Below are 24769 nucleotides of genomic sequence, written 5' to 3'. Positions count from 1 at the left end.
CATCCTCGGAGCCACTATTGGATGAGGATGGACTACCAACTCCTTCGGAGTCTTCCCCATTCCCCTCTTGCCTATCCAGATCACTCGGATTAGCAGCACTCGTCCCTTGGGCAGCTACGTTCACACCGGCCGGTATACCGATCGGAACTCCCCCTTCGGGCATCATCACCATGGTCGGGGCATTCTCATACTCATTCTCGACATCTACCTTGGCCCTACTCGAACCACTTGATTTCGACCCGGACATCCCTAAGCCTATTCACTTTGCCCAACCGAACAACCCACTTCCTTAGAATTTAATTGCTTGTTTACCACTCGTCCCTTACGAACGACCGACCCAACTCCTTCGAACTTAATTGCTTGATCACCACACGTCCTTTCTAACCAACCGAACGTTTCCTTCCAAATCTTCTTACACTCAATCACTATGCTCCCCTCACCACCGATCGACTTGCTCCGTCCAAACCTATCACCGCTAACCTAGGCCGACCTACTTCTTTGGAAACCTAGTACTCACTTATCACTGCCTGCCCTGAATGATCGACCGACCTGCCTCTTTAGAATCAACCGCTTACTGATCGGCGCTCACCCCAAACCACCGTGAATTGATAAGACCTTTTTCCGTTCAACCAGAATTTCAAACTTCGTTCAATCAGAATGCTAAGCTTTTTCAAAGCAAAACCTTTTCTCTAAATTTTTCAAAATCTTTCAAAAAGAAAAACACCATCGAATCCAACTCCAAATCTACCGGAACTCAATGCACACAGAAGAAAAAGAGAAAATAAAACAAAGCAACGAACAAACTGTGCAAAAGTACAGTATTTTACCGTGAATGAAGCCGGAATCTACAAAGGAGAATCACTGTTATTGAAGAAAACTTGAAACGAACGAAGGAAACAGAAGAGAAAAGGAGAAAATCGAAGAAAACTGGAGAAGAAACTTGAAATAGAGACGAACAATCCGCTCCCTCGATTTTATGGAAAAAGCCTGCAGAGGAAGACAAGTGGCGGCCCCCCATTTGTAATGGGATTGAGTGACTCTTCATTTTCCCTCCCAAAACGAAGACCGAATCACTACCGTACACATGGAGGAGATCCGTGACACCTAGAAAATCACAATCCCGTACAAAAGCCACGCTTAATCGCTCGGCTTATCTGACCGAGCTAGCATACCAATCACCCGTGACAAAGGCAACGCTCATTGACACTTTACCTATTCAAGAAACTCCTCAAGCCGGACGACCAACAAAGAATATTCAACCCTGCCTCCTACCTCGAAACAAACGTTGGCAAAAGAAGGGTACCGAGCTATCTAATCATCCTCGACAGACGAGCTGATCGGGAAGGGTATGTTAGCATGTGCACATCCCTTAGCTCAGTTTCAACCAATCCGCCCAAGGCTCCACAACTACATTGGCCCCTTGTCCCCCGTTCGACCGAAAAGCTCTGAGTGGACTCACCTTAAGTAGATAACTCATTCATTCACTCATTCGGTCTAAGACACCAAGCGAATGCACCCTCAATGGATAATTCGTTCGTTCACCTATTCAGTTTGACGCTCAGATTGAAGGCACTCTCAACAGATAACACATTCATTTCTGCACCCGGTCGGACACACCGAGCCAATACGTGTGTACGAGACTTTCGCTCATACACTAGTCTGCTCGGCTCCACACATTGATTGACGACACCCTCGGGGCTGGTTACACACTCTGACTCGTTGGAAGGCACTGAGTGACTCTTGACCACACATCGCCTCCATCCGACCAGTCAGTCACACCGAAGACCTCACTGATTGCAAGCACGAACATGCCAGTAATCGGTCGACCACGAAGGCCGACCGAAGATGCCTCAGGCGATTCCTACTCTCCAAGTTAAGCATCCCTTAACTCAGAGAGTGGGGGGCAAACTGTTAGGGCCAAAGGCCAAAAAATGTATTTGGCCCAAATAGGGGAACATTTCTGAAAAAGAGGAAAGCCTAGGTCCAGTCCCGATGCAGCCCAAGCTAGAATTCCCTAGATGAGGCCTATTCGGTATGAAGTATAGTCGGTCCATACCATCTGGACCCGGGCCTCCTAATCCCAGCACCTTCTAAGCTTATGGTCAATTTCGGAGCCCACAGTCACCTACGGATCACTCTCCTACTTGGACTCTGATAAGGCAGTCCACTACTATCCCAACTCCTCCAAGGTCCATATCCGAGTCATGCTCTGACCCCCTTTCACACCAGGATAAAGGGGCCAAATGATACATCCCTGGGAGGAACAATTGCTATGAGGACTCCTAATCCCACCTGGATTGCGAAACCACACAGTCACTATTTAAATAGAGGCCAGCCCTCTCACAAGGCAGATTACATTACACCTCCAGACACCAAAGTTCCCGCTTGAGAACTTCGTATTACAGCCGTAGTCACAGTCCTCGACTAGACTTCTAGTAACCTCTCTTCTCCCTAGCCCTCACTAAATTAGTCTCTTTCAGCCTTGCTGACTTGAGCGTCGTAGTGCCTACGACAAACACCACCCCGGTGTTTTCCATTACTTCACGTTTGTTTCTCTACATGTGCAGGTACAGCAGATCGCTAGTGGCCTCAACCTCACGGGATCAGTCCCTCCATCAGTACAGTTAGATTTTTACGTCTACAGATGTCATGAATGTTTTAGATCTCTAACCTCTCTTCAAACGTTACCATTAAAAAACAAATCCAAAAAAAAATGTCATAGATTACTCAAGGTGCGAATTTGCTGCCTTAGAACAAGCAATCAAAAGTATAGCAAAATCAAATAATAAAATAATTGTTCAATAATATAAGATTTCAAGAATATATTAAATCTTACCTTCACCTTTTATATAATACTTAACATTTTTGTATTAACTTCCCAAAATTGGTGACCTCTTCATGTATTTACTATTGCAAAAAAGGAATCCCTTTGTGACGACAAAAAAAAAAAAAAAAAAAAAAAAATTATATGCTTATAGCACCAAGATAAAAATAACAACATTATAAAGAATATAGACATCATGAATATACTAGACCCCTGGCCTCTCTTTAAGCTTTACCCTACAAAAACAAATCCAACAAAAAATAATGTCATAGATTTCTCAAGGCGTGAATTCGGTGCCTTGGAGCAGGTAATGAAGATGATAAAAATAATAATAAAATAATAGTTTAAATAATAAAAGATTTCAAGAATATACTAAACCTTTTGTCTTCACCACTTCAAACCTTACACAAAGAACATATTTTGTCATAGATTACTCAAAGTGTAAACTCAGCTACCTCTCCCTTTCAAGTTATAAAAATAATAATACTTAAATAAAACAAACAAAAGGCGATATGTCATCCAAAATCAAAATATCAACTTAAGGTGGTTCTTATGAGATTACTCATCCAAAACTAGTCAAGTATGAATGATGATATTAATGTAATGATGGCACATGAATTTTGACAGTTGGATACTAAACAACAACAAAATACCACAACAACAACGAAAACAAGAAGAGCAATAACACTAACAATCAGATAAACAACAACAGAAGAAACAATAAACAAGAAAACAACAACCACCAAATAAAAAACAACTATTGAAACAAGAAGAACATCAACAATAAAAATCAAATAAACAACATCAACAGAACAATAGGATAAACAACAACGATCGAAGAAACAAAAAACAAGAAGAAGAAGAAGAACAACAACAGTAGAATGAAGAAGAGCAACAACACTAATAATCTAACAAACAATAACAACAACAACAGAAACAAGAAGAGCAACAACATTAACAATCAAATAAATAGCAGCAACAATAGCAAGAAGCAACAACCGAAACGAGAAGAACAAAAAAAAAAAAAAAACAAAAGCAGAAAAAACACAATTCCAACCAAATTAACCACAACAATAGCCAGAACAAACAATAATTATTATAAGAATATAACACTTGACAATTTTCTCTTGACTTCCTAGTATAATCCCTTGCAAAAGTAATAAAAAAGAATTCCTTTTCGAGACAATATGAAGTTTAGTGCCTTGCATAATAATGCACAAGATAAAGGATAAACATAACCAAAACAAGTAGATAATCATTATAAATATTTAAAATATAAAACCAATTACTAAACCTATTGTTTTAAACTCTTCAAAAGTCATCGTATGAAAAGAGACTTTCACCTTTTATATTGTACCCTTTTTGCCTTGACTTCCCAAAACTGGTGACTTCTTCATGCATTTACAATTGCAAAAAATGAATCCCATTGTGATGACAAAAAAAAAATAAAAAAAATTAGATGCTCATAACACCAAGATAAAAATATCAAAATTATAAATAATAAAGATGTAATGAATAAAAGACCTTTGACCTCTCTTCAAATGATACCCTACACAAAAAAAAATAAAAAAAATAAATAAATAAAAAAAATAAAATAAAAATTTGTCATAGATTACTCAAGACATGAATTTGGTGTCTTATATAAGTCTTTTGTACATTCTTTTTCTCCTCTCTGATGAAAGCTTATTTATCCAAAAAAAGTTTTGTACCATAGAGCAAATAATGAAGACTATAAACAAAACAAATAATAAAATAACATTTTAAGTAATAAAAGATTTTAAAAATATACTAAACCTTACCTTCACCTTTTATATAGTACTTAACCTTTTTGTCTTGATTTCCCAAAATTGGTGACCTCTTCTTTCATTTACTATTGCGAAAAAATGAATCACTTCACGAGGACGAAAAAAAATTAGATGCTTATAACACCAAGGTAAAAATATAAATATTATAAAAAACAAAGATGTCGTGAATATATTAAACCTCTAACCTCTCTTTAAAAGTAACCCTACAAAAAAAAAAAAAAAAAAAAAAAAAAAAACCAATGTTATAGNAACAACAACCAAATAAACAACAACAGTAGAATAAAGAAGAGCAACAACACTAATAATCAAACAAACAATAACAACAACAACCAAATAAACAACAACAGAAACAAGAAGAGCAACAACATTAACAATTAAAAAAAAAAAAAAAACAACAACAGAAATGAGAAGAACAACAAAAAACAAAAGGAGAAAAAAGACAATTCCAACCAAATTATTAACAACAATAGCCAGAACAAACAATAATAATTATAAGAATATAACTCTTGACATTTTTGTCTTGACTTCCTAGTATAATCCCTTGCAAAAGTAATTTAAAAGAATTCGTTTTTGAGACAATATAAAGTTTGGTGCCCTGCATAATAATGCACAAGATAAAGGATACACATAACCAAAACAAGTAGATAATCATTATAAATAATTAAAATATAAATACAATTACTAAACCTATTGTTTTAAACTCTTCAAAAGTCATTGTATGAAAAGAGACTTTCACCTTTTATATAGTACCCTTTTTGCCTTGACATCCCAAAACCAGTGACTTCTTCATGCATTTACGATTGCAAAAAATGAATCCCTTTCTGATGACCCAAAAAACAAAAAAAATAGGTGTTTATAATACCAAGATGAAAATATCAAAGTTATAAATAATAACGATTTAATGAATATGATAGACCTTTGACCTCTCTTCAAATGTTACCTCACAAAATAAAAAAAATAAAAATAAAAAATAAAAAAAATGTCATAGATTACTCAAGACATGAATTTGGTGTCTTATATAGGTCTTTTGTAGATTCTTTTTCTCCTCTCTAATGAAAGCTTATTTATCCAAAAAAAGTTGTCATGACGGATAAAAATAACCCCCGGTAACATATCTATTACTTTCTTGATTACTAAGAGCTATTTATAGATATAAAATAACGTTACGTTGACACGATAATTTATAAATACTACAGTTTAGTCCTTATGACAGTTACTTTGACTTCAATGATAAAAATGATGCTTTTGTCTTTTCTAAGAAATTTTTCTTTAAATGATGTAAAGATTGCAATAAATGCAAACTTTAACGGTTAATTAGAGCCCAAAACCCATCCATTATCTTATTATAGATATGCAGNCCACATTTCATTTTTTCTTTTTTCTGCTTTTAACTGAATGCAGCAACATATTCCAATTTTCTCCTATGTTCGTAAAATGACCGAAACAACTATCTTTGAATCGGTCTATACCCCTCATTTGTTCCTCTACAATATCCTTTATTCTCATAAAAACTTGCCAACTCGATCTAACTGTCACCCTTACAGGGAAGTACGATATCTTATCGCCTACAACCTTCAAGCCATAGTCTTTATGATTTATGCTTCAAAAAATCTGCACAATCGTTATAAACTAAATATCAGCAAAAAAAGAAACCAAAACAACTAGTAGGCTACCAATTTGGGGGATATGGGCTTTGAAGGCATCGAGGAGTGGGTGTTTTTGGCTTTGAGAGGAGCGGGGAAGCCAATACAAGCCCTATAAAGGTTGTTGTGGTAGGTTTGATGACTAGAGATGGTTGGGGATGACAAGAAGGGGTGGAATAGGGGGGCGGCCCTGCATATTGCAAGACTGGCCACAGGCAGTGTGCACACACAACTGCGCGTGGCCAGCCCTCCAACCCCCCTATTCTGCCCCCTCTTGCCATCCCCATCCCCAACCCTCCAACCTCCCAAAAACAACTCCCTACGGCCTCCCTTGCCTTCCTCCATCCTTTGGAACCTAAACAAAGCAACTCCCCCGATGCCCAACAACTGCTTGACAAAATGCCACGACCACCGTAACAATCAAAACCAACTACATATCTCCCAAATTCGCACAAACCAATCAATTTTTTCATCAAATTCAAAACCACCAGTAAAAAACTTACCTTTTCTTCACCGACGTCCTCCTCCTCGCCTGAATTCTTGTTGGCGTCGTCTTCTTCAAAACCATTTTCTAATTCTCCTCTCTGTTCTTGTGTTGCCGTTGTCTCCTCTGCCATTGGACCACCTTCACTCATCGAATGATCTGCCAGAGCGTCTTCTTCGACAACCTTTGAATAGCCGCTACCGCCGGACTCTTGGATTTGGAGTGGGGTTGGGTTTTCTTTCTCTTTGTGAATATCAACCATGATTTTTGTGAAACGAAGTTTTACGATCAAATATTGGTTGGAAATAGGGAACTTTTATCGTCGGAAATCGCAGAGAAATGTAAGTGTTTCGTCGATCGTTTTTTGGGTATACTACTCGATTAAGCGATTTTGAAGGGAGGGGGTAGTTTTTTAATTTTCAAAATTTAAACAAATTTCCATTGATTAACTATTACCCANCTGCCACTGTTATCACGTGACTGTCGCGTTTTTGCAACTCAATCCTATCGCACAACACTAATTTTCTACACTCTGTTGCTTGCTTTTGTGTTTGTTTGTTTGTGTATTGTTGTTGTGTTGTTGTTTTTTGGTCGCCGACCATCCCCCTTACATCCACATCCCTGTCACTCCTCACTCAACCAACCACCATACTTTCAACCCCCCCCCCCTCCAGCTCAAAAACATAACTTTGAACACCACTACAACCCCATGTCGCCCCAACCCCCACTAATGTCGCCCCCAAGCCAACGTCTCTTGGGCTGTGGTGGTTTGGACGACTATGGTGGTGGTGGTTTGGAGTGGGGGCTCCCTGAGAATTATCATTTTCATTTCATACTCAATATAGTAAAAATGACCATTTTACCTTTTAACCATTACATTAAACAATTTTATGTTAATTTAATAGTGGGGATTTGGAAGTTATAAAACCACAAGTGGGAACTTGGAGATTCGTCAAACTTTGGGTGGGTAAATGTCGTTTACTCTTTTATAAATTTAGGCTTTTTATCAATGTCTTCCTAGTGTTTACTATGGATCGAAGAATTCTAACTAACTAATTGATGATTACTCTGTTGCACTAATTACGTTTCAATGATTCGACAATTAATTTTTTTAGAAAAATGCTACTTTTACAACATAGTCTCACAACCTTCTCTTACAACTCTAACGTGTCAACAGATTAGCATGTCATGTCAACTCCCACCACACCCAAGGCATTACGAGAAACAAACAATCGTTCCTTTAAGAAGGAACGGTCGTCCCCCATGAAGGAACGAGGCTGTTCCTTACCTTGTTTCTCTCCTATCAATTCCCTTCTTCAATTTCGTTCTTCTTCTTCTTCTTCTTGGAACAACACAAGGTTGTTCCTTCTTCTTCTTCTTCTTCGCTTCTCCACTTTCACAGACTTCCTCATTTTTTTTATTCGTTCTCCTTTTCTTTCCATACATTATTGTCGTGAAATGAGATTTTACGTGCTTACTCTTTTGGCTCTCTCTTCTATGCTCAAGTTGCACTTCAACCACTTTCAATACCCCACCAACTTCCTCCTCCACCCTACCAACTTTCTTCGCCACCCTACCAACTTTCTCCTCCACCATTTTCATCTGCTCTTCCATCTTCTCAAATCTCTCATAAACGGTTGTTGTAAAACTGTCAAAGAAACCGTTTATGAGGTCAACGTTCTCCCAACACTAATGCCTCGACAAATCGGTACTTGTTGTACCGGTTTGCTAATTGGGTGAAGGCGTATGAACCTCTTCATCCTCCTCCCCACCGACTAGACCTTCATCCTCGTCAACCTCAAGCAATGGCCCTACAGCTACACTCACATGCGTGACCCCTTCTAGGTCTCGCATTAGGCGATCTATCCCCTCATCTGCTACATCGTCCAATGCTGTGAACAATGTAATATACTCCTCTCCCAATTCACCCCTAGTAGGGGTGATGAGAGGACGAACGACTCCCTACAATAAGAAAAAAAAATCAATCAAATTTAAGTCACATTTAAAAGCAAGTGCATATTCAAAAGATTAATCCTTTAATCTTACCTGAGCTGCTTGAATTTCCATTTATATTTTGTCGTAGTCCCAATGGGCACACTAAGATCATCCTAGGAAATTATGGTGGCTCATTTGAAGTCTTCTTCTGCCCCCTGCCTTAGTCAGGACAGGGATGACCTTATACATCTAAGTCTACATTGTAAAAAAAAAAAAATCTATATCATAATTAAAACACGTATAATACAAAAAAAATATATTACAAAAAGCTATTAATATTTACCTGCATTGCCCATGGGAAGCCAAACAAATTGTACGTGCTCGGTCTATCCTTCTCGACAGATTGGCGATGTTTTATCGCCATGTCTTTTCCGCGTAGGGACTCAATGGTTAGTTGAAATGATAACCTTCCCCACAGATAAGCATTAAAGAACTCCATGTTACTTGCAAACTTCACCCAATCCATATTAATGACTTTTGTTGAGTCAGAAGTCATTAGGATCGAATGCACGAACCATACTAGGCACATCTTAAACTTCTTCGAAGAGGTATACCCATCTTCTTCTAACCTCTGCTCTAAATCACGTCCCGTAATAGATGCCTTCCCCCCTGAAACCCTTCTAACCAAGTTATCGACTGCCCTACTCTTTGTTATTTTCTCTTGCTCTTCTGCATCCGGAAATACCCCACATCTTAGGCCTGTCATCAAGACAAATTCCATCATACTAAAACGTAGTGACTTCTCATCCACCATAAACCACATTTCATTTTTTCTTTTTTCTGCTTTTAACTGAGTGTAGCAACATATTCCAATTTTCTCCTATGTCCGCAAAATGACCGAAACAACTATCTTTGAATCGGTCCATACCCCTAATTTGTTCCTCTACAATATCCTTTAGTCTCATAAAAACTTGCCAATTCGACCTAACTGTCACCCTTACAGGGAAGTATGGTATCTTATCACTTACAACCTCCAACCCATAGTCTTTATAATTTATGCTTCAGAAAATTTGCACAAACGATATAAACTAAATAACAGCAAAAAAAGAAACCAAAACAACCAGTAGGCTACCGATTTGGGGGATATGGGCTTCGAGGGCATCGGGGAGTGGGAGTTTTTTGCTTCGAGAGGAACGGGGAAGCCAATGCAAGCCCTATAGAGGCTGTTGTGGCAGGTTTGATGACTAGAGATGGTTGGGGATGGCAAGAAAGGGTGGAATAAGGGGGGCTACCCTACATATTGCAAGGCTGGCCACAGGCAGTGTGTGCCTACAATATGCAGGGCAGCGCTTCAGCCCCCATATTTTGCCCCCTCCTGCCATCCCAACCCTTCAAACTCCCACAAACAACCTCTTTACGGCCTCCCTTGCCTTCCTCCATCCTCTGGAATCGCCACTCCCCTGATGCCTAACAATTGCTCGATAAAACGCTACGACCACCGTACTAATCAAAACCAACTACATATCCTCCAAATTCGCACAAACCAATCATTTTTTCATCAAATTCAAAACCACTGGTAAAAAACGTACATTTTCTTCACAACATACTCCTCTTCGCCTGAATTCTTGCTGGCGTCCTCCTCTTCAAAACCATTTTTCGATTCTCTTCTCTGTTCTTGCGCTGCCATTGTCTCCTCTGCCACTAGACCATCTTCACTCATCGGATGATTCATCAGAGCGTCTTCTTCAACAACCTTTGAACAGTCGTCGCTACCGAACTCTAAGATTTAGAGTGGGGTTGAGTTTTCCTTCTTTTTGTGAATATCAGCCATGATTTTTGTATAATGAAGCTTTACGATCGAATATTTGTTAGAAATAGGGAACTTTTATCGTTGGAAATCGTGGAGAGATGTAAGTGTTTCGTTGATCGTTTTTTGGGTATACTGATCGATTAAGTGATTTTGAAGGGAGAGGGGTCGTTTTTTAATTTTCAAAATTTAAACAAATTTCCATTGATTACTATTACTCATATACGTTTCAATATGTTCACTCTAACCCTTTTTTTTTTTTTTCAAATTAAATGTGCCCTTTTATATTTTTTAATTAAAAAAAAAAAAAAAAAAAAAAAAAAAAAAAAAAAACCAATGTTATAGAATACACAAAGCGTGAATTTGNAATTTCCATTGATTAACTATTACCCATATAGGTTTCAATCTTTTCACTCTAACCCCTTTTCTTTTTTTCAAGTTACAATTAAGTGTGCCACGTTAGATTTTTAAATTTAAAAAATAAAAAACTTGCCGATTTTCAGGTAGAGGTGGAAAAGTAACCCGCCCGCCCGCGGCGGGTTACTTAATTAGGCGGGTTGGTCCTAACCCGCCCGTCAACAAAGGCAGGCCGGGTTAGGCCCGCCATTTTTGGGAAAATTGATGGCCCAGCCCGGCCCGCCAACCCTAACCCACCGGGTTAGGCTACGGGCCGGGCCGGGTTAGCCCTATTTTTTATTTTTTATTTTATTTATTTAACTTTTCAAATAAATAATTAACAATTTATAAATGAATAAATGTAATTGTTTTTAGTTAACTTTTCAAATATCAATAATTCAATTAAATTAATTTTTTTTTTTGTTAACATTTCAAATATTAATTCAATTTTAATACAATAAAATTGTAGTATAAGAAAAATTAGTTTATTTATTCAATTGATGAAATTTTAGCAGAAGAATGAATTATATTTTATACAAGACATGGAAATTTGAGAATAAGACTTTAGTATTTATTTTTTTTGTATTTTACGTACCATAAAAAATAATAATAACAATATGTCAAATATTACGAAATTTTATACATTTTAATATTTATGATTTAGAAGTATAGTTTAATATTATTGTGTAAAATTATTTGTTTGTAAGAGTTCAATCATAATAGTTTAATTAAAAGAATTAAAAAAATAGGGAAAACTTGAAAAAAATAATTTTTTTTTTATTTTTTTTTAATTTTTTTTGGGCTAACCCGGCGGGTTGGCTAATGCAAACAAAATAGCAACCCGTCGGGTTGGCGGGTTGCCATATAGCAACTCGGCCCGCCCGAGGGTTGCATACGGGTTGGGTTCAACCCTCTCTAATGTGAGCTGGGTTAGGGTTGACCCACCTAACCCAGCCCATTTATTCCACCTTTATTTTCAGGGTTATTTTTTAAAATCCAAACCTGGGATGTCCGAGGAGTTAAAATGCCTCTAAAATCTCCCTTGAACCTCCATTGATTCTTTATCCACACCTCCCTCTCTCTCTTCAAAATGTTCCATTTCTTCAAACTCTAATACCCTTTCGAAATTTTTACCTCTTTTTTCTTCAATGGTTGCTTCTTCTTTTCTCTTCCAACCCTCGCCTCTTCTGTTAAAACCCACCTCAACTTCCACCAAGCTTTGGACTTTCACTTCGTTTTTCGCTCTCCGGAGGAAAAAAAAACAAACCCTTTTCTCAATTCAATGCCGTGTACTCGCCAGGCCTCTCCCTATCCTCGCCTACTAATAGTAAGTCATCCCCACGAAGGGACAACTATGAAACTGAGCAGGACTCCATTTCGGTTCTCAATGAGAGAATTTGGAGAGACTACAGTAAGAGAGAGGCTATAAGGCCTGTAATGGACTCAGAAGAGGCTGACAAGTATATTCGGTTGGTTAAGGAGAAACAGCAAATTGGATTGCAGAAGTTAAAGAGTAAGAAAGCAGGTGATGGTGGTGGTAATGGTGATGGTGGCGGTGGCGGTGGTTTTAGTTATAAGGTTGATCCGTACGATTTAAGGTCGGGTGATTATGTGGTGCATAAAAAGGTTGGTATTAGGAGATTTGTTGGGATAAAGTTTGATGTGCCAAAGGGGTCTTCTGAGCCTATTGAGTATGTGTTTATAGAGTATTCTGATGATATGGCTAAACTTCCTGTTAAGCAGGCCTCTCGTATGCTCTGCCGATATAATCTGTAAGGTTTTATTTTTTATATTTTATTGGATTGATTGTACATTTTCTTTTTTTTTTCTGAGCAATTTATTGCTTGATAGGAAATGGTTGCCTTTGCTGCTTATGGTTAATGTGTCAAGGTTGCTTTATCTTATAGGGTTGAATTGTGAGTGTCTGAAATCTCTAAGTCAACAAATTTGGTGGTTGCTTATCCTGCTTAAACTTTTGTATAAATGATTTTTATCTTGTTGATGATTGATTAGAACCTTAAATCTTCTTTCTTTATTAAAATTGAGCTAATTGAGTACTTTAATTTATACATTACAAACTGCGCTTCTCTCTATTATGTAGAGGAGCAAGAAATTTTGTATACCAGCATATGTATCTTGTATCTCTTTCCCTTTGCTTGAGAATCATGTAAAACTGAGAACGATGGATTATCCCATAAACCGTTAAAATTTTGCTCCATTTTTTCTTAATTAACCGGGAAGATGCAGAAATGAACTTAAGCTCTGTGAAATTATGGGATATGAGGGAGAAATGCCATAATACTGAAAACAAATAGAGCATCCTAAAATTATATATATATTGGAGGGCTCCAAAGATCATTTTTCAATGCTTTGCTCTTAATTATATTCATTTATGCCTTTAAGTAATTTTCCACCTGTGTTTTTCATGCCTTATACTTTTGTCATGTTTCTAGGCTTAATGAGACAAAAAAACCTTGGACATTGAGCAAATTGAATGACACTAGTGTGTGGGAGAGAAGAAAGATAAAAGGAAAGGTTGCAATTCAGAAAATGGTTGTGGACCTAATGGAGCTGTATTTACATAGGCTGAAACAAACAAGACCTCCCTACCCCAAGAATCCTGCCATGGTTGACTTTGCTGCCCAATTTCCTTATGAACCCACACCAGATCAAAAGCAAGTAAGGTCTCAACTTATTTTGTTTATTCTGTTTCATTGTTAAACTTTGTTGCTGAGGTCAAACTGATTTCGAATTTGATGCTAGTATGATGTTTATTTTTCTTTGGATGTTATTTGGGGTATAGAAAACTTGTATTAAGTGATCGCTAATTTGAATACAGTCTTAGTCATGCCTAGAATCTGTGGGTTAGGGAGGCCCTATTCTTAGCTTACCAATCTAAGTAAGTTCAAAACATTTTGTTCTACAGTAGTCATGCTATTTGATATAACAAAGTGATAGTTGAACTTTTATGATCTTATAAGAATGGGTGAATGTGTTTCTTCCTCTTACACGTTTGACTCTCATTATAGGCTTTTATTGATGTTGAACGGGATCTGACTGAGAGGGAAACTCCAATGGACTGTTTAATTTTTGGAGATGTTGGATGTTAAACCCCCCATACGTAAGGTCTATGAGTCCAAGGTAGGGGAAGGAAAAGGTGCAAGGGTACAATAAGTGTGAGTCCAGTAGAGGATGTTGACATGTGCAAGGAGGGTGATTAGGCAGGGGAAATCTGTTGTGAAATGGGACACGTACAAGGGAAGTTTGTTATGAAAAGGGACACCTAGCTGTCAGTTAGTTGAAGAATTGTCTATTTAAGAAGATGAAAGTAAGGAGGGAGGATATGGAGAAATAATATTCATTGGCTGGTTAGGGAGGTCCCCAGCTCCTCGAAGTGCTGGGAATTTGCTTGTTATTTCTATTTCCTTGTTATTATGCTGGTTACTATATCTTAGTCCATTAATATAAACTTCCATTTCTGTCACTTGTGCATATCCTGTATTTGTGTGTTGTGTGTGCGTTGCTGTGGTTCTTATTTGTAGGGAGTTCCATCAGATTGGTATCAGAGCCAGATTCCATCAGATTTAATGCTGGGGAATGGTCAAATCAAAAATGGATAATAGGATGGATAATATGGAAAAAGAGATGAAATCAGTTCAAGAAGATATGAGTTCAATCAAAACTGATGTGGGGAGTCTTAAGGAATACTTGACTGAGATGAGAGAATTGTTGAGGTTGAGAGACGAGAGGGAAGAGAAACGTTACCAGGAAAAAGAGAAGCAACAGTCATCGTCCGGGAATACAGATTCAGGTGATGGTCGTGAACATGAACAAGACACAGTAGGGGACAGTGGAAAAGGGGAAAGGAAAACCCGGAAGCTGGAACTTCCAATCTTCAGTGGGGAGGACCCTTTTGGATGGACTTTTCACGCCGACCGATACTTCGCTATCAACAAATATGAACCATCGGAGATGCTGGAGGCAGCGGCTGTTTGCATGGAGGGCAGGGCACTTAACTGGTACCAGTGGGTAGAGGGACGAGATCCTTTCAAGACATGGGAAGAGCTCAAGGCTGCTCTAATCGCAAGATTCAGACCGTCGTTCCAAGGGTCTGCACACAAGGCACTAGTGGCGCTGAAACAAAGCTCCACCGTGACTGAATACAGGGAAGATTTCGAAGCACTTATAGCTCCGTTGAAAGATTTGGGAAAGGAATTGTTAATGGGGGTTTTCATAAATGGCCTTAGGGAAGAAATTAGAGCTGAGTTGAGAGTATTGAGGCCCAACTCCCTTCAAGAAGTCATTGAACAAGCCCACCGGGTGGAGGAAAAAAATTAGGTAATGGAAAAATGGAGGCCCAAAACGTTTAGGGCCCAAGTCACCAGGGAAAATTATTCAAGGGTGTCCAACAGCCCAGACCTAACTCGTCAGACATGGTGGCCTAACCCACCCAAGCTAGTCTCTCACCCGAATCCGACCTGACGCGCATGGTGGCCCAACTCAACAAAATCACCTAAAGCAAGCCAGATCGCGTCATCTCGCGATTCTCGTGCACCCGATAGACTCGAAAGAGCTCCAGAAATAGGAATGACGAACTTCCAAGGAGGATCAGACGGCAGTTTCCGACGGCTGACGGCAGTTTCCGACGGCTGACGGAGGCCGAGATCCAGATTAAACATGAAAAGGGCCTTTGCTTTAAATGCGACGAAAAATTTGGCCCTAATCACCGCTGTCGAAGTAAATCCCTGCAGATCCTATTAGCTTTGGAGGATGACAGTGATGAGAAAGCTGGAAACCCACCGAAAAATGACGATGTTCCTAGCCCAAATGGTGACGATTTAGCGCTGTCCATGAACTCCATCGTAGGCATCACTTCAGATCACACTTTGAAAGTAAAAGGGCAGATTGGTAATACTGAGGTTGTAGTGTTGGTAGACAGTGGGGCATCCCACAACTTTATTTCACAGGATCTTGTAGAGAGGCTGGGACTTATAGTGGAAAAAGGGAAGCGATTTGGGGTGATGATAGGGAATGGAGTAACAGTAAAAAGGGAAGGGGTGTGCTGACAGATCCGTCTGAACGTGCAAGGAGTTCAGATTAGACAGGATTTCTTTCCTTTCCAGTTGGGGGGTGCTGATGTGATTTTGGGTATTACGTGGTTGAGTTCCTTAAGGGACATGTGTGCCAATTGGAAGAATTTGACTATGAGGTTTGAATTGGAAGGGGTCAGGGTCAGTTTACAAAGGGATCCGTCTTTGGTAAAGTCTGGTGTATCCCTGAAGTCAATGTTACGGTCCATCAACAGCACCGACGGAGGGATTCTGGTAAAGTGTTATGCAATCAAAGAACAGCCAAGCCACATAGACGAAGACATCAGTCCGTAAGTTCAGGCAGTTTTGGATGAGTGTCGGCATCTCTTCGACCAGCCCTCTAAACTCCCTCCACACCGTCCCCATGACCATGCATAAACCTTAAGGAAGGAGCCCAAACCCCCAACATTAGACCCTATAGGTACCCATATTTCCAGAAAAACGAAATTGAAAAATTAGTTGAGGAAATGTTAGCAGCCCATATCATCCAACCAAGTACCAGTCCGTTTGCCAACCCGGTGTTGTTAGTCAAGAAAAAAGATGGAAGCTGGAGGTTTTGTGTGGATTACAGGGCCCTCAACGAGATAACAGTGCCCGACAAGTTTCCTATCCCGACCATCGAGGAACTATTGGATGAACTGGCAGGTGCAACAATCTTTTCCAAGCTGGATCTCTGATCCGGGTACCATCAAATTAGGATCAAGGACGAAGACATCCCCAAAACAGCTTTTCGAACTCATGAGGGCCATTACGAGTTCTTGGTGATGCCATTCGGATTGACCAACGCTCCTTCAACATTTCAGGCACTTATGAACAGCATTTTCAAACAGGTTTTGCATAAGTTTGTATTGGTTTTCTTTGATGATATCCTGATATACAGTAGTGACTTGGAAACCCACTTTCAACACCTTCGACAAGTCCTTCAAATTTTGGGTAACAATGACCTGGTGGTTAATTGGAAAAAGTGCTCATTCGGGCAGCCTAGACTGGAATACCTGGGGCACTTAATTTCAGCACACGGGGTGGAGGCCGACCCCCAAAAAATTACAGCTATGGTTTTTTGGCCTGCACCCACCAATGTGAAAAGTCTCCACGGCTTCTTGGGATTAACGGGGTATTATCGCAGATTTGTTAAAGGATATGGCAGCATAGCCCAACCACTCACACGGCTCTTGAAGAAAAACTGTTTTAATTGGGATCAAGAAGCTCATCAGGCCTTTCACGCCTTAAAGAAAGCTATAACCTCAGTTCCAATGTTGGCAGCCCCAGATTTAGCCTTCCATTCGAGATCCAGACGGATGCTTCAGGCCAAGGTATGGGAGCGGTGCTGGTGCAACACAAACGACCCATAGCATACTTAAGTAAAGCATTTTCCCCTCAAGCTAAACAAAAATCAGTCTATGAAAGAGAACTAATGGCTGTCGTTTTCGCTGTACACAAGTGGAGTCCGTATTTATTGGGCAGGAAGTTTATCATTCGAACGGACCAGCGAAGCCTTAAATTCCTTAAGGATCAGCGGATTAAAAAACCGGAGCAGCATAAATGGTTGTCTAAGTTGATGGGGTATTCTTTTGACATTCAATATTTTCCATGCACCACAAATAAGGTCGCGGATGCACTATCCCGGCGAGACAAGAACCCAGAATTATTATCATTATCAAAAATTCAGTTTTCGGAGTATGAGGACTTAGCTAACGAAGCCCACCAGGACCCCAAGCTACGGCAGTTGATTCAAGCGTTGGTTTTGGACCGTAACAGCCAACCGCATTATAAACTCTACCATGGGTGTCTCATGTACAAAGACAGGTTAGTTTTACCTAGAGGTTCTCGGTTTGTTCAAAAGCTACTTACTGAATTCCATTCCAGTCCGTCAGGAGGCCATTCGGGATTTTTTCGGACATACAAAAGGGTATCTAATGTGGCTTACTGGGCAGGTATGAAGACGGATGTCTAAGACTTTGTCAAAAAATGCACCATCTGCCAGGTTAATAAACACTCAGCTTTGAAGTCCGCAGGGCTACTTCAGCCACTTCCAATTCCCGCTCAGGCATTTGATGATTTGACAATGGATTTCATTGGAGGCCTTCCAAGGACGAAAGGGTTTGACACCATACTGGTTGTAATGGACCGCTTGACTAAATACAGCCATTTCCTACTTCTGTCACACCCTTATACAACCAAGAAGGTAGCCTTAGTTTTCATCAAGGAAATAGTGAAGCTTCACGGGTTCCGTCAAACCATCATTTCAGACAGGGACAGATTGTTTATGAGTCATTTTTGGCAGGAAATTTTCAGAATCTTAGGTACAACTCTGAAATTCAGCTCGGCTTACCATCCTCAAACAGATGGCTAAAGCGAAGTGGTGAATCGGTGTCTAGAGACTTACCTCCGCTGTTTCTACAACTCACAGCCCCATCAATAGCCCAACTGGTTATCATGGGCTGAATTTTGGTACAATACGACATACCATCAATCCACTAAGATGACACCCTTTAAAGCATTGTACGGCCGAGACCCTCCGACTCTCCTTAAACTCACTGATTACCCCTTTGCAGTCGATGAAGTAAACCAGCAAATCCAAGAACGCAATGCCCTTCTTCAAGACCGTAAACATAACTTGGAAGTCGCACAAACTCATATGAAAACCCAAGCAGACAGCCACCGGAGGGACATCCAGTTCTCTCTAGGAGATTTTGTTTATCTCAAGCTTCAGCCATACAAGTTTAAATCTCTAGCCACATGGTTGAATGAAAAATTGAGTCCCCGGTTCTATGGACCCTTCCGAGTGATCGAAAAAATTGGTCAGGTGACATACAAACTAGAACTACCCCCAGCAGCCCGTATTCACCTCGTTTTTCATGTATCCCAATTGAAGATCTGCCTCCATAGTTCAGTCCCTGTACAGCCTCTACCATCTTGTCTCACAGAAGATCTGGAACTTCAGGTTCAACCCGAGGCAGTGCTGGATGTGCAGAATCTGATAGATGGCTCCACCGAGGTACTCATCAAATGGAAGGACTTGCCTAATTTTGAAGCCACCTGGGAATCTTTTGAGGTCATCAATACTCAATTTCCTCAATTCCACCTTGGGGACAAGGTGGCATTTCAAGGGGGGGTATTGTTAGACCCCCTATACGTAAGGTCTATGAGTCCAAGGGCAGGGGAAGGAAGAGGTGCAAGGGTACAATAAGTGTGAGTCCAGTAGAGGATGTTGACGTGTGCAAGGAGGGTGATTAGGCAGGGGAAATCTGTTGTGAAATGAGACACGTACAAGGGAAGTTTGTTATGAAAAGGGACACCTAGCTGTCAGTTAGTTGAAGAATTGACTATTTAAGAAGATGAAAGTAAGGAGGGAGGATATAGAGAAATAATATTCATTGGCTGGTTAGGGAGGTCCCCAGCTCCTCGAAGTGCTGGGAATTTGCTTGTCATTTCTATTTGCTTGTTATTATGCTAGTTACTATATCTTAGTCCATTAATATAAACTTCCATTTCTGTCACTTGTGCATATCCTGTATTTGTGTGCTGTGTGTGCGTTGCTGTGGTTCTTATTTGCAGGGAGTTCCATCATTGGATTTGGTAAAACTGAAGTTGCACTACGTGCCATCTTCTGTGTAGTCTTTGCAGGGAAGCAGTCTATGGTTCTCGCACCTACAATTGTTTTAGCCAAACAGCATTTTGATGTTATTTCTGAGCGGTTTTCCTTATATCCTAATGTCAATGTTGGACTGCTGAGTCGGTTTCAGGTATGCTATAGGTTAGCCTCTTCTCTCTTTAAGTCAAACAGATGGTTCTGTATGTACATTGGAAGAAAATGGTCTTTGTAATTCAAGTTAAAGAACTTTTCTGGTCCAGTGCATGTTACAAGTTCCTTGGTTCATTTTGTAAGTCTAATTACGTTGTTACAAAATACAGACTAAAGCAGAGAAAGAAGAGTATCTGGACATGATAAAACAAGGTCATCTGAACATTATTGTGGGAACTCATTCACTTCTTGGAAGTCGTGTTGTATTTAACAATCTAGGTCTTCTTGTGGTCGATGAGGAACAGGTCTGCCTCCAAGTTTTATTGCTCTTGCATGTTTAGATTGACCTGGATTTGTTCTCAGTATTTACTGAAATAGCTTTTAATTGTCATTCATGTGCAACAATTCTTTGGTTCGCAGAGGTTTGTTGTCAAACAGAAGGGGAAGATTGCTCCATTTAAAACCTCAGTTGATGTTCTTACTCTGTCTGCAACACCTATACCACGAACACTCTATTTAGCATTGACTGGATTTCGTGATGCTAGGTAATAATTCTGTTGGCAGTCGAAGTTTTATGGATCTTAATGTTCATGATGCTAGATAATGTTCAGTTTATTTAGTGTCTCAAATTTTGGCAAATAAGAGGAGTGGCCAAACTATTTTGCAGCATTCATGAAGCTTCAAGATACAAAGTCCAACATTGAAGAAAGAGCAAAACAATTTTTTTCTAAAATGCAATGTAAATAATATTAAGTCAAAATTTTATCTTTGGCTGCTATGTACAGAAAAAGCATTCAGTACAGTTTGACAACTTCAGTAAATTAAGATATGTAGTTTTGGTGTTCTGATCAAGTCACCGACTTGGACAGGTATGAAATTTGGGGATATAGAATTCTGTAGCTGATGTGAAGTGGTCTGGGACTGCACTGAGTTGCATTGTATTTACAAGATAGGCTAATTAGCATATTATGATGTTTTTACCTACAGACTTATGGGGAGACTTTTATGGATAAACTTCATGGTTGGACATGAGTATTATCTAACACAAAGAAATGAGCTCTTTATAAATACTTGGCAGACAAACATACTGAAAAGTCATTCAGACTGGTACTCGCTGCTTGCTGGACCTTTAATCTTATATATCATAATTTATCCACTCTTTCTCTTTTCAGCTTAATTTCAACTCCACCTCCAGAAAGAGTTCCTATAAAAACCCATCTTTCGGCTTTCAGTAAGGAAAAGGTAATATCAGCAGTCAAGAATGAGCTGGACCGGGATGGACAGGTTTTTTACGTCTTGCCTCGTATAAAAGGTGAAACCTGAGTGTGTCCTGCATTAAATTTCTCATACATGAAATACTTGGGCATGATCCTCTGATTATTGTATCACAATTTGGATGGTATTGTAATGTTTATCTTTTAACTGAGTTGAGAGTCAGAATTATGTCATTTTTCTGTTTTTTTGTTCCTATTTCTGCTACTAATATTTTTTCCATGATTGATTGAAGTATTTGTTACCTTAATAGAATGTAGCATGAAATTTATTCTATACATGCATGTATTGATGTTTGGAAAAAGGAAGTTTCCCCTGCACAATAGTTTGAAAATCAAGTATTAAACTCTTTATATTACTTAAATTGTGTGTTATGTGTAACAGGACTTGAAGAAGTGATGGATTTTCTTGAACAGGCATTTCCAAAGTTTGATATAGCTATTGCACATGGACAGGTATTTCCTCCTTTGAACTTACATATGCATGTTTTTTATATTAAATAAGCTACTACAGTAGTTTTCAGTCTGGCCCTAGAATATAAAACTTCCATAATTACCCATTGAGACGGTGGGAAGAGTCTTAAATTATGTGGATAGCATCTCAATCTCAGAAATTTGTGGTTTCATTTTGGAATTGATATAAGAAACCAATGTGTTGTTGAGATTTTAGTTCCAAAGGTTGGTAGCAAATTGATTTGGCTTTGTGGTTGGCTGAGTAAATCCTTTTGTATCATTTTGCAACATCTATGGCTATGCCCGCTAAAGTGAATTCTACTGATGATGTTGGAAATTCACCAACATCTTCCACAAACATAAATCACCAAGACTTTCAGTTATGTCGAATTAATTGAGACCCTTAAGATAAGAATGAGCTATAAGAAATGATGACATGAACCTGTGTAGATGGGATGACTTTGGATTGTGTTTTGCTAGTTTGCTCGTGGTATGCAGTACATAGAGCTGCTATGATTACACATTTGTGAAATGGTTGGCCTCTTTGTATTTTGACAGAAAATGTCTCTTGCAGATGGATTTTACGTGGTGATCTCTAGTAGTTGTACTTGCTCCTTATTTGATTGTGCAGAAGATGGCTTAGTTTTAACTCTACTAGTAGCTTCTGATGTTTCATGTGATACCCATTTTATATGCTATGTGCTTCTTACAGCAATACTCGAAGCAGCTTGAGTAAACCATGGAGAAATTTTCACGAGGCATTATTAAGATTCTTATATGCACAATATAGTCGAAAGTGGGCTTGACATTCAAAATGCAAACAGTATCATAGTTCAGGATGTTCAACAGTTTGGCCTAGCGTAGTTGTACCAGGTCCTTCCCTTCTGCACTTTCTTTGCATCTGAGTCTTTTATAAAAATCTAGGTGTGAAGAATCAACACTAGAAATTATTTATTCTGAAAATGCACATTAGTGATAGTGAGATAGACCAGGCTACCCACCATTTCGATATAAACTGGGATCAACAAGTAAGTCCCCCTCCTCTTGCGAAGCTTGACATTTAATTCATGGGAGTATCGACAGAGGTAGCGTCCTGCAGTCCAACTGTAGCCACCAAATCACTAGCATACTTATGTTGATTGAGTGAAATCCAGAGGGACTACGATGCACCTCAAGACTAAGAAAATACGTGAGAGACCCAAGGTCTTCATATGAAAGGATTTTGAGAGATGGGTCTTGAGTTGGACAAGTAAAGCAGAATCAGAACCAATGATCACAATATCATCAACATAAACCAAAAGGACAACAATACCCTGTCGATACCAAGAAACAACGAAGTGTCATACTGCTTGCTTGAAGGAAAATTGTAATAAAGTGGTTCGAAATTATCAAACCAGGCCCGCGGAGCTTGTTTGAGACCATAAGAGAGCGACGAAGTTTACACACACTTGGAGGTCGGAGAAGGAAACAATCCGGGGGTGGCTCATAAATACACTCTTTAAGATCCCCGTGAAGGAAAGCATTCTTAAAGTCCATCTGATGTAGTGGCCAATCATTGGAAGCAGCAAGAGCTAGGATGTACGAACAGTGGTCATCTTAGCCACAGGAGCAAAGGTCTCCTCATAATTGACACCATATTTCTGATTGTTTCCAAGGACAACAAGCGAGCTTTATAACGATCCAAACTTCCATTAGAGCGAACCTTGAATGAGTAAACCCATTTGCAACCCAGAGGAAACTATAGTGGAAGGACAAGGCTCAATGTCCCAGGTGTGATTGGTCTCTAGAGCGGCAATTTCTTCCTGCATAGCTTGTCGCCAACAGTCAGCTTGACAGCATGTGAGTAGCATGTGGGAATATCAAAATTGGACAATGCAGCAGTAGAGCTGAAATAGAATTTCTAGAAGAAAATCCATACCTATCCGGGGGTACAGACACTCGAGAAGAGCGAGTACCAAAGGCTTTGGAGGGCGAACAACTGATTCTGTGTATGTTAGGATTAGATAGCGGGTGAGCCACTGGAAGAGACCGTGGGTGGGATCGTCTTGTGTACACCATACCTGGTTTAAAACGAGAACTGACTTGATGAAGATCTGAGAACTGCTGCTCAAAGGAGGGAGGACCAAGTAGAAGAAGAAGGCACAGATGACACAGGAAAGAAATGTTGATTTTCAAAGAAAATAACATTCCTAGAAATGCGTGTAAGATGTAATGTAGGATCATAGCAAACAAATCCCTTTTGACACACATTATATCCTAAGAATGCACGTCTAACAGATTGAGCAGATAATTTATATCGCTCATGAGGAGGTAAATGAACAAAACATAAACAACCAAAAATACGAAGATTATCATAACTAGGTGTAGCAAACAAGCGGAAATAGGGAGACTCCATGTGTAAAACTTGGGAAGGTAACGATTAATCAAATGAGTAGCAGTCTTTAGAGCCTCAACCCAGAACATGGATGGAACAGAAGATTCTAACAAGAGAGTACGTACCATATCAAGAAGATGACGATTTTTGTGTTCGGCTACTCATTTTGTTAGGAGTAGCAGAACATGAACGTTGATGGATAATACCTTTAGAAGCCAAGAATGTATGAAACTCAGTAGACAAATATTCACACCAGAATCTGTGCTTTCTCGTTTAATATTCGCAGAAAATTGATTTTCAACATACGCTAAAAACTCAGTGAAGTACGAAAAATCTCAGATTTAGAGCGAAGAAAATAAACCCAAGTAAATTGCTATGATCATCAATGAAAGTCACATAGTATTTAAATTTTTCATGTGAACTAAAGGGAGGTCCCAAACATCACTATGGAAAAGATCAAAAAGTGAGAAGCTCTACTAGCATGCAAAGGAATGGAAGAGTTTTGCTTTTACCAAGTTTACAAGAATCACATTCAAGAGATAAAGAAGAACGTTCTTTATACCAAGAAAGCCAGAGTTCAATATATGAGATAAGATCTGAGTATTGGATGGCCTAAACGACGATGCAACACCCATACTCAGATTAGGAACATTATTACAAGCAAAAGACTTAATAGAAGAAATGGAGAAAGTGTTGGAACAGGTAAAAATAGTGGAAACAAGCGCCCACTTTAGGTCTCTCGCGATCGGCTTCCCCGTTACTTGGTCCTGCAAACACACAACCATCACTAGAAAAATTAACAGCACAATTGTTGTCAACTAATTGACCAACAGATATAAGATTCGTGGAAAGCTGAGGAGCAAGAAACACATCAGTAAATGTAAAAGAAGCATTTCCGAGTAGGGATGGCAAAGAACTGCCATTGGTAGTCTGAATGGCGAT

General features: G+C 39.3%; 1 protein-coding gene across 1 annotated transcript; it reads left to right on the top strand.

Annotated features, from left to right (window-relative positions):
- Nucleotides 1–12088: 12088 nt before the first annotated feature.
- LOC116145464 (ATP-dependent DNA helicase At3g02060, chloroplastic-like) lies at nucleotides 12089–24730 on the top strand (the record flags this gene model as incomplete). The annotated part of the gene is given in 11 exon segments (XM_031430922.1): nucleotides 12089–12666; nucleotides 13348–13573; nucleotides 13924–13999; nucleotides 19543–19730; nucleotides 19900–20034; nucleotides 20150–20274; nucleotides 20902–21041; nucleotides 21386–21456; nucleotides 22166–22232; nucleotides 22235–22326; nucleotides 24668–24730. Coding segments are annotated over 11 exon segments (1761 nt in total), but the record flags the coding sequence as incomplete, so codon positions are not given.
- Between the last annotated feature and the right edge of the window lie 39 nt (nucleotides 24731–24769).

The sequence above is a fragment of the Pistacia vera genome, unplaced genomic scaffold (genome assembly GCF_008641045.1).
Source record: "Pistacia vera cultivar Batoury unplaced genomic scaffold, PisVer_v2 Contig1144, whole genome shotgun sequence".
Lineage (NCBI taxonomy): Eukaryota > Viridiplantae > Streptophyta > Magnoliopsida > Sapindales > Anacardiaceae > Pistacia > Pistacia vera.
The sequence above is the reverse complement of the archived record's forward strand: the minus strand, read 5'-3'. Positions and strand labels throughout refer to the sequence as shown.